Genomic DNA, 10417 nt, shown 5'->3' with positions numbered 1-10417 from the left:
AAGGTGTTCAAATAGCACAACTTCAGTTTTGTTATTTCTATATGATGAACTCTGCATTATTAAGTGATAAGAACAGGTAATCTGATGTCCTGTAATTATTATGACACTATAATTTGAGATACAATAAATAAAAATAAGTTTTTGTACAAAGTATCGGTATCGGATCAGTATTGTCGATACCACCCTGAATATTGCTTGGTATCGGATTGGAAAGAAAATCAGTGGTATCACACATCACTAGTTACCAAACCCGACATCCTCATTTTGAAGCTTAGCTCCCTTTACCTACTACTATAGTCTTTTTTTTATTTCCAGAAGCGAAACAAGTGCTATGTCATAATGCTAACTAACTTGGTAATCAGTCTGTATCCACAGATTATATGAGCCACATGTGAAATAAGCCTCAGTCCAATTTGAACAGTGAGATATAAAAATGCTGTAAGCATGTTTATTTCTGCTGTAATTTTGAGCATTTTAGCATGAGACTGATTCACTGCTGGCGCCCCTGCTGGACATCAAAGGAACTGCAGGCTTTAGTTCTTCAGCGTCTCGCATACGAAGTACCTTCGCTGCACAGTTTCCCGCTAAATTTACGGTAGCCCCTGGCAGGTTCATTTGAACTTTGACCTCGGTGAGGTATGACGTCTATATCTCAGATTGACAGGTGCAAAACTTGTCGTAGTACAAGCAGAGCGCTGCAGCAAGTTCAACACAAACGTTGGGCTGTTCACTCAACCAGCACTCGCCACTTCCTGTGTGATCAGCCTTCAGAAGTTGAGTAGCTGGGCAGCCCGATTAAGATAATGGAAGAACTATTGTCTGTTCTTGTTGTTTTTTTTTGTTTTTTCTTGTTAAAGCAGAAACAAGAAGACAGACATCCATTAAGCAGATTAAGAGAAGTTCAGCCTTTCCAGGAGGAATTTCAAAGTGGGAAACTTCACAGAGAGTGATATGAACACCTTCTCTTCTCTGTTGGCCAGGCAGATCTTTTTAAATAGGACTCTTTCCCCCCAAGATTTGGCCACTGGATAAGAGAAGTCATGGGTCACGTTCATCTTGAAGATATCAGCTACACCATAACAGGATCTATTGGAAAATCCCGTGCTACCTGATAACATTCATATCCTTTGCTGAAAGCATGGCGGCTGGTATTATTAAAACATACTGTGATGCTATTATTGACCTATGTGACATAATTATAATTTATTTTTAAATATTACTGAGAAAACATGTTGATAATTCCTAACTATCTTTGCATGCTTAATAATCTGGTATTGTATTTATTTTGGTTCATATAGTCTGTATTGTGTTTTTTTTCTCAAAACAAAATACAATAAAGACTTTATTTGAAAACAAAGACTGTTTCTCGGGTTCTATTTGCCGTTTTTACTGGTTTCTGCTTCCACCTGCTGGTCCTTTGCAGCACCACAGTCACACAGATGCCCTCAGATAGGGATGGGTACCGGTGTCGGTTCTGACATAAACGGTAGTAACCAGACTGAAAAGCAGCGCACATTTCGGTGCTTTATTTCGGTGCTTTATTTCGGTGCTTTTTTTTCCTGAGCTGTGATACACTTTGATTCTAGCCAATCATTTTACGTTTCCGAGGATAGTAGGCGGGGCCAGGTACGTACGTTCTGTTAGAGCAGAGCTACAGATTAAAAATGTCCAAGGCGAAGCGGTTAAAAGTCTGGCTGTACTTCATAGCAAAATGTGCAAACTCAGCAGCCTGCAACAAGTGCTTTAAGCTGATACTGTGATACTGTCAAAGGAGGTAACACCTCAAATCCGATGAAACACCTGGCGACGCATAGCGTTTTTTTAAAAAGCCGAGAAATGCGCCGTATTTGATAGCTTGCTGCGAGACCTCACACCGAGCACATCTACTGCGGGTGGGTTGCCTGTTATGCAACATCCCCCAAAAACACGAAGAGGAGAGTCCTGGCCCCTAGCCCTGCCAGTGTAGCAGAAATGATGACGGATGATGATGGCAGCAGCCGTTCTTCTCTGCGTGAGTAGCTAATTTACGTTGAGTAGGCTAACCACGTTATTACATTAATGCATGTAAGGTGAACTAGCAAACATCATCATAGCTACATGCGGCTGTCCTCTTGTTTGATGGCAGATACTCCCTTCACCCTGGCCAAAAAGGCTAAAATGACCAAAGAAAAAGTGGAAAACAGTTAAACATGAGAGGTTTAGGACAAAGTTTGTGTTTTTTCCATTGTTTAACTGCTTCCAGCCAAGAGTGATACCATATATGCCCCATAGCTGCAGAAAAGGCTAACATTGTTATATTTTTACAAAAAACAGCTTAACATGGGAGGTTTTTGGACCAATTTTGTGTTCTCCATTCTTTAAGCACCGGTTTGAGCACTGTTTGAGCACCGGCACCGTTTCAAAAGTACCGATTTGGCACCGGTATTGGATAAAACCTAAACGATACCCATCCCTACCCTCAGATCACATTCAGCAGCTTCTCTGCTTAAACCCTGAACATGATATTCACACTGCTCATCTTCCAGCTATTTAAATAACAATGTCTAATATGACTAGAAATCGTCTCCAAACAACTTCAAATACATTGCCCCAGTTTATTTAATCAGAGTATTGGACCTGTCCTTACCATTTTTGTCTTTGGTGTTTCATAAAATTGGAACAAATTCGATTTTTTTTATGAATTTCCTTTAATCTGCTTCCATTTGAAGGAGCTGTAACCCGAGTCTCCTCAGATAATGGGCCTGTATCTGTCTTTCTGTCCGAAACAAGCTGTTTCACTCCTCCCCCAGGAGGACAACTTTTGTTCTGGTTGGCTACCCCTCACAATCAGAAGGTTTGAACAGCAGGTGGGCGGACTTCTGTCTGACACGATCATAATAGAATACACCCTCTGCATGACATTATATACCAAGAGTTTATGAAAATGAGATCAGACAGCAGTCTATTGTACAACACAGGAAAGAGGAAAAGCACAGTAGATTGTTCTCCATCATGAAAATGAGATGAGCGATTTCACAGATAAACTTTTATTATGCCTGCACAGTGTTGCAATACAGAAGGTTAACATATCAAACACTTAAACTTTGCTTCACTCATACATATAAAATCACTATAAAATGTCACTCTAATATCTGCTACTGTTTTTCCAACATTCACAAAGGAAACGCCACTTCACTTCCTTCCTGTGGTTTAAAAAAAAAAAAAAATCCATCATCACCTGCTTCTCTCAACAGTAAGACCATTTTCTGTCAAAGAAAATCAAAGGAGAGAAAAATGCTGCAGGATAAATAAAAACAGAAGAGTTTGTTAACGTCACAGCCCAGCTCATCTTGATCATTCCACATCCCACAACTGGGCCTACGCCACATGAGCGATCTGGCACAAACCCTGACATACAGAGACCTGCCGAGTGCATCTGATTCAACATGGAGGGAAGATAGTCTCTCGCTCACCTGAAACTGAATGCTGAGGAAGGGGAGACTTTGCCTGCTGAGGCTAACTAAACACCATTTTTCACTCAGAATACCTTCGAAAGACATTAAACTCATCCATGAGAAAACATGAATGCTTTTAGGGATCTGTAGTTATCAAGCTAACTTTGGGTTTAACTCTGTCTTTTCAGGGTTATAAAGGTGGTATGTCACCATGGTAACTGATGCTACAGACCAAAGTTGCTCCAGGTTTTGTTGCAGGTAAGCGTTCACCATCTACTGACCAATCAGATTTTTGGACGATAGTCACCATGGCTGGAGTGCAGACAGTCCAAGGGTCTGAAGTGTTCGTGGTTATCGGATGAGCATCAGTAAGAAATAAGGATTCTTAGAGAAAGTTTATAGTTTCCTGTTTTTACAGATGGAGATAAGAAATGAAGGACTCGGAAGCACTTTTTCCCCTCACTGACGTTAAAACTGTTTCTTCTGTTTAAGCTAACTTCTGAATTGTTTGGTTTGTGGGAGCAAAAGAGCAACTTGCAGCTTGAATTTTTCACTAAATATGAGGTGTGATGAAAAAGTTCAGAGAAGTGGACACACAAAAAAAGATGGAAATGTATGCAGTCTCCCCTTCATGGTGACCTCAGACACCTCTGGACCTCTGAGTGCTGCATATCTTCAGAAATACTAACAGAAAATCTGTCATCAAGAAAATAAACTAGTCCAGATAATGCAGATCACATTTTAATCCAGTCTTGGACAGTGAAGAGTTCAGTTTTAAGGGACTGTGACATGAAACGGACTGCCGGGGACATTCTCGTCTCCCCACTTCACAATGAGGATGTAGCTGCCCTGCTCTTTAACAGTATAAGTGACATTGTACATCCTGTTGCCCATGTGTTTGACGTACACTTCCTCGCAGGGTGTCTTCGGCCCGTGGACACCGACCATCAACATGTTTGTGCCTGCAAGGAAAAAAACGGAAATATCGTGAGTGGTGAAGAAAAATCTCAGATTTGACTTTCACGAAAGACAGGAGGGACGAAATGGTCACCTGCTTTACTGCAGTCGACTGTGAAGGTGTTCTTCTGACCAATGAAGGCCTTTGAAAGGCCGGCGCCTCTGGAGATGACTTTACTGGCATCTGAGGAAAATTTAGGCAGAGAGGCAAAAGGGCTGCCTATCGCTACTGACTTGCTGACGGTCTCCACAAGAACAGACGACGTCTCATGCAAACTGTGGCCACCTGACAGACGAGGTCCTGGAAGAAGAAGAGTTAGAGTCAGCTTTCTCCAACAGTATGTGGACATCCCTTCAGGTTTACTGAAAAGGAGGAAAAGGAGTCATATGGTCAGTATCACCAGCTATGTAGAGCTTGGTGTCCTACAAGTGCATAAAAACAATTGGTTCCAAACAAGCTTTATTTAGAACTGAATGTGCTCTTTATCTCTGGAGGAATCAGTGGAAAGTGATGAATCATGCTTTATTTCCAGGAATCACTACGCCTGAAGGCAGCATGCAGACTGTACACAACAAGACCGAATCACTTTCATCCTCATTTCCAAGGAAACCCCAGGAAACTATACCCGTGAGTATCAGGAAAACTCACGGACTGACCTCAGTAAAAGGTCAATGGTCATTGACCCACCTGATACTTTGGCCTTGAAGGGGCTGCCTACAATGTGCTGGGGTCCTCCATACTTGATGGAGATCAGGTAGCTTCCAGGAGCCATAGGTGTGTAGGAAACCTTATACCCCTCAGGAGACTCCTGACAATCCATCTTAACCTTTGATGGGCCATCAATTGTCACGGACAGTGCTCCTGAGCCGGCGTTACAAGTATTGACAATAAACTCTGATGCCATGCCTAAATAAAGTGAGAACGCTCATTAAAACTCTCCTTCATCAAATGGCTTCAAAGTTAAAGACTTTGTTTTTTGTATATACCTGTGGTTCCTCCCTCCAGACCTGACCCAAACGCAGACACCATTCCTGGATCTCCGACCTGACCCGGTTCTCCTACTCTGATCTTGAAGGGACTGCCGGGGACATGGCTGCCATTAAAACGAACGTCTATAGAATGAACTCCATTCTCCTTTGGGATGAACCTGATAGCATGCTGATCTGTAGAAACAGGAAATCATTGATTTACAAACAGTTCTATAACCACCGTAAATACAGACTTTGAGAAAGAGGTTTCTTATACGAATGACTCTATGATCCTGTATTTAATATGAAGATTAATTCAATTCTTTATTTATTTGTCACATGTAGTTATAACTAGTACAACACACAGTGAAATGTTTTTTCCGGCTAAAAAGTACTCCCCCCCCGACTGTGCATCTTACTAAACTTATAATAAAAAATATCTATATAAAAGTATAAAAATGTATAATATTGTGCAAAATATTACGCTGTAATAGTTAAGAGCTATAGTGTACGTATTTACATAAATACAGATGTAAATGATAAAATACAAATAAAAATAAGGATAAAACTCAAAGGAAAATTATATACTGTGTATGGAATTGTCCATCATGTTGTCCGACTTGTGTTTTGATTGAGGAGTCTCACTGTTTGTGGGTAAAAACTCCTCCTGAACCTTTCAGTTCTTGTTTTCAGGCTACAGAGGCGTTTCCCTGACCTCAGTGGCCTGAACAGGCCACTAAATACAAGAAAGATTTAAACTTCCAAACACTCTGAAAAATTACAAATTAAAATTAATAGTTAAGCAGTAAATAATAGTCTTGTATTTATAGCAAATAAGTGATCTGAACCTGAAACACTAAAAGGTTGTGGGCCCAGACTTGAACCTTGTGGAACTCCAAATGTAATTTTGACTGGGTTAGGAAATCGTGGTGGATCCATGTTTGGTTTTTAATTGTACTCAAAAGTCCTAAAGATCACTTCACTAACAGCTATAATGGGGTCTTACCGCTGTCCAGCTCAGTGATGTAACACTCTTCGGTGGCTCCTGATGGCGTGTGGATCTTGGCATCAATTAGCCCTCTTGCTCCATTGAGCTGCACTGCAAAGGAGGCCTCCTGACCCACCTTCAGACCCATCTCCTGGTAAAGAAAAGGGATTCAGTGCTTTGGACCATGGAGATTAAAAGTGTTCAACAAGCAGTTCTCGGTTATTTTAAACAAATGGAATATGCTTCCTCAGTACTGCAGATACTCATTTAAGTGTTTTTACAAGATTTCTTTGGCAGTTTGTAGTGCCTAAAAACAGGCACTACAAACTGATTAATAAAGTTTGTAGTGCCTGTTTTTATATTTATGCCTATGTTTTAAAGATTTGGCTTTAACTATAAATTGTTTAATCAAAACTATTTAGTTTTTTTATTTTTAAAATAGAAATTTGTCAGTTTAGTTTTATTTCTGTCTTTTTTTGTGAGATCCTCCATAGCCTTTTTTCTGTTAATGTTACCAGCATAATTTTTTTTTTAATTTCACAATTTAACATATTGTGACTTTCTTTTTTTTCCCTACTTGTACACACATTTGTTATATCTCAAGAATAAATGTGTTGCATACAAAGAAAGAGGGCAGCGATTAAATATTCAGAGATAAATATACACACCTATGAACACAAATACAATCCTCAACACAGCACACTTATTGAGACTAAAAATAAATCTGTCCACAGTAAATATAATTCTCAAAGGGTTTCATTTCTGTAAGTTCAGCTGGTAGATTTAGATCTTTCCTCACCTGCAGGCTGGTGATGGTGAGGCGGCGGGCGTCATCTGACAGCGAGGCGATGGGGACGGTAAAGGGGGAGTCTGGGATATGTTCATCATTGAATTTGATGGAGACCTCATAATCACCTGAACAAAAGAAATATATTATTGTTGGAGGGATATGCACTTTCTCCTTTAATACTTTAACGATCACAACAATTTGCAGATCCAATGATAAAAAAAACAAAAACAATATAACATTATAACAAGGAACTTCTAAAACATTTAGGCTACGTTCACACTGCAGGTCTTAATGCTCAATTCCGATTTTTTGATCAAATCCGATTTTTTTGTCTGCTCGTTCACACTACAAATAAAATGCGACAGCAAACGCGCTCTAGTGTGAACGCTCAAAGCGGCCCGCATGCGCAAAAGAAGACGTCACACACAACGCGCGCTGTTTAGACCCAGAGCAAACAGTATTGTTTGACTGATGGCCCTTAATATAAAGAGTTCGGACTTCACGTTTCCCAATTTTTGCTCTAAGTTATTTTGTTATTTACATAATAATGTAAATAACCTAATAATTATCATTATTGCTGTTTTAGAGGAGCGGTGCTTCAAAGGATAGCTGCAGATTTCTGTCAGAATCTGCAGATTATACAGTACAAATAAAATGTTCACGTTTCTCCAACGCTGTCTTCCCAGCAGTTTCACTGGATGGCCAGGAAGCGTTCGCGTTGTCTTATCGGGCGCTTCTCTGGCGCTGATAATTGGCGTCTGTCTTGTGTCGGTGACGTAAAAGACGGATTTAATGCGACTTGACCGTTCAAACAGCAGTCGCTTTCTGAAACATCGGATATGTATCGGATTCAGTACCACATACGAAAGTGACCCAGATCGGATTTGTGCCGTTCACACTGTCATACCATGATTGGGTATGGGTCGCATAGGGTCAAAAAAAAAAAAAGTCGGATTTGATGCGCTTTCGCCTGCAGTGTGAACGTAGCCTTATACTGTTTTTAAGTTCTAATTTTATTTCTGTTAATCTGCAAGTTTGTTTTTCAAAAGTTGCCCATTTACCATGAGTTCTAACTTTAATCTGTTTTTTTTAATTTTTAATTTTTTATATATCGTTCCAGAGGCAGAGCACGCTTACACTTTTACAATTACAATAATTATACTGTGACATGGATGGATTTGAACTAAACTGGTCCTTGGCGAATATTTGAAATGATAAAATTCAAGTAGTGATTCCAGGCTTGTGCCTTTGTTGCTATGTAGGTAGAAACCTTGTGGAATATAAGTTTGTATGCAGATCAAACCCTTTACCATCAGATACAGAATCCTAATGATGTTTATTGTCAAATTTTCACACAAATAAGGAATTTGTCTTGCTGTTATGGTGAAAAGAGTGATACAATTAATCAGAGGAATAAAAACAAAACAAAAAACAAATAAACACCGCAATAATCTGTCAGAGAGTATTAAAACTATCAGAGAGTATTAAAAGTATTAAAATTAAAATGATAACATCACACAGAAATAGGTTAGGCTTCTTTCATTGGCTGAAATAAATCTGAGAGGCTTAAGCCAAATATCTCTTGAGACTTACCAGGTTCCTGCACTACATAAATAACTCCACAGGATCCATCTTTCCTGTCTTCAAATGTTATCTCAGCCTTGCTGGGTCCTTCTACAGCAATAGAGAGACCTCCAGCACCAGCCTCTCTGGTCCAGATACTGAACTCCGCTGCAAAACAACACAAACTGTGAGAGCTGCAGTTCCTATCGTGGCCACTAGAGGAGCTTTTTGTAAAGAAAATTTTTCAAATTGAACTGAAATAGCAGACATATCATCAGTGAAACAAAATTAGGAGCATGGGTGTTTCAAGAGTTCATTTGACACATCACAGATGGATGTTTTGTTTCCTGTGACCAAATCTTGCTGACATGTAGGAGCATGTCAGCATCCAAAGATTCAAATGAAATCAAAGTTGTTACAGAAGAAGCAAAAAGAAACCGGTTCATAAGGACAGAAGAAGAGATAAGGAACAAATGTAAATTCTACAGCCCACCTGGGATTCCTGCCACTCCGCGGTCCAGTCCAGTGCCTCCTGCTCTGACCTTGTGGGCCCCTCCCTCTCCCAGGGGCCCCACAGTGAACTGGAAGGGGCTCCCAGGGACGTGCTGGCCCCGGTATTTGACGTTGACAGTGTGAGGTCCCATCTCCTGAGGGATGAAGCGGACGCTGTAGGTGCTCTCCTCTCCTTTAATGATCTCTGCGTCCTCTGTCTTTCCCCCAGGACTCGTCACCTGAGCCGTCATCTCCTGGTTAGCTGCCTCACCTGACAGGATTAGGAGAATGTTACTGAGGATCAGATGATTCATCCAGCAAATGTTTCATAGTCAGTTTTTACATAGCATGCACCAAAAAAAAAAAATCTTGCATCATGCACTGGTTAATATGTCACGGATTTAGATTTTGTAGGTTTTTGGTCTATAGCATGTTTATTTTGTAATTTTTAGTAGCTAAAATTAGGTGTGGAGCTCCTCAGAAATCAATCCAAGGTCCTCTTTTCTTTTTTCAATTGTTAGTTCAGTTTGAACAAATCATCTCATTCAATAGTAACATTTAAGTGAAAATACATTTTTATGAAGAATTTGATAAGAAATAGTGATGATAAATACTTGAACTGCAATCTTTTAATAATTTTACAAATTTAAAATGTTTCCTTGAGAGTGCGTATTACTAATATGCTTAATGGATGTTTGTCTTTGTCTTTCTGCTTTAAAATAGTCTTAAAGATGAACAGAAATCAGTTCTTCCACGTCTCAGTCAACAAAAACAACAGCAACCATTAACCTATAAAAAAAACTTGCTTTTCCTCAAAAGTCCACTAGAGGCTCCAACAGTACAAACATGGCCCAGAAGTCTCTGAACTGGACTTCTGGGCTGTATTTGTACTGTTGGAGCCTTTTTAAGGTTTTTTTTTATTTTTATTTTTTATCTGACCAATGATATGACTGCTGAACCTGTAAGCAGCTCCTTCCTTTTACTGCAACTATAAACCCAACACATTTCTTTATTGCTGTATCTGAGATTAGGCACAGTGCCCACATCAGGCCAGACTGAATAACAATACTACCTTAATCCAGACATTTTGACAGCAGAATGCAGACAAAGAGAAGTGAGAGAGCTGGAAGAATCAGAGCAGGTTAGAGGGTTAGCATGGGAGGCCATTACAGCACAACACACTGTTAAATCAGCCACTCTCACTTACCACACACACACACACAC

General features: G+C 39.9%; 2 protein-coding genes across 8 annotated transcripts in view; both read right to left on the bottom strand.

The window, feature by feature from the left end:
• Positions 1-257, bottom strand: part of socs2 (suppressor of cytokine signaling 2) — an 8141-nt gene extending 7884 nt beyond the window's left edge. Inside the window, exon 1 of the mRNA XM_013911143.1 lies at positions 246-257. Within this exon, the coding sequence (XP_013766597.1) occupies positions 246-257 (12 nt within the window). The remainder of the gene's footprint in view (positions 1-245) is intronic.
• A 3902-nt stretch (positions 258-4159) lies between these two features.
• The window catches only part of LOC102205714 (filamin-C), a 59295-nt gene continuing 53037 nt past the window's right edge, over positions 4160-10417 (bottom strand). For 5 of the 7 annotated variants that reach the window (XM_005734173.2, XM_013911160.1, XM_013911161.1 and 2 more), the window contains 8 exons: positions 9195-9464; positions 8732-8869; positions 7148-7263; positions 6367-6499; positions 5379-5555; positions 5080-5298; positions 4486-4692; positions 4160-4396 (listed from right to left, as the gene is read on the bottom strand). In XM_005734173.2, the coding sequence (XP_005734230.1) occupies positions 4209-4396; positions 4486-4692; positions 5080-5298; positions 5379-5555; positions 6367-6499; positions 7148-7263; positions 8732-8869; positions 9195-9464 (1448 nt within the window). In that variant the 3' untranslated portion in view covers positions 4160-4208. Of the gene's footprint in view, positions 4397-4485; positions 4693-5079; positions 5299-5378; positions 5556-6366; positions 6500-7147; positions 7264-8731; positions 8870-9194; positions 9484-10417 lie in introns of all 7 variants that reach the window. The other 2 variants (XM_005734174.2, XM_005734175.2) reach the window with 1 other exon arrangement.

The sequence above is a fragment of the Pundamilia nyererei genome, unplaced genomic scaffold (assembly GCF_000239375.1).
Source record: "Pundamilia nyererei isolate P.nyererei 1_Seehausen unplaced genomic scaffold, PunNye1.0 scaffold00057, whole genome shotgun sequence".
NCBI classification, from domain to species: Eukaryota; Metazoa; Chordata; class Actinopteri; order Cichliformes; family Cichlidae; genus Pundamilia; species Pundamilia nyererei.
The sequence above is the reverse complement of the archived record's forward strand: the minus strand, read 5'-3'. Positions and strand labels throughout refer to the sequence as shown.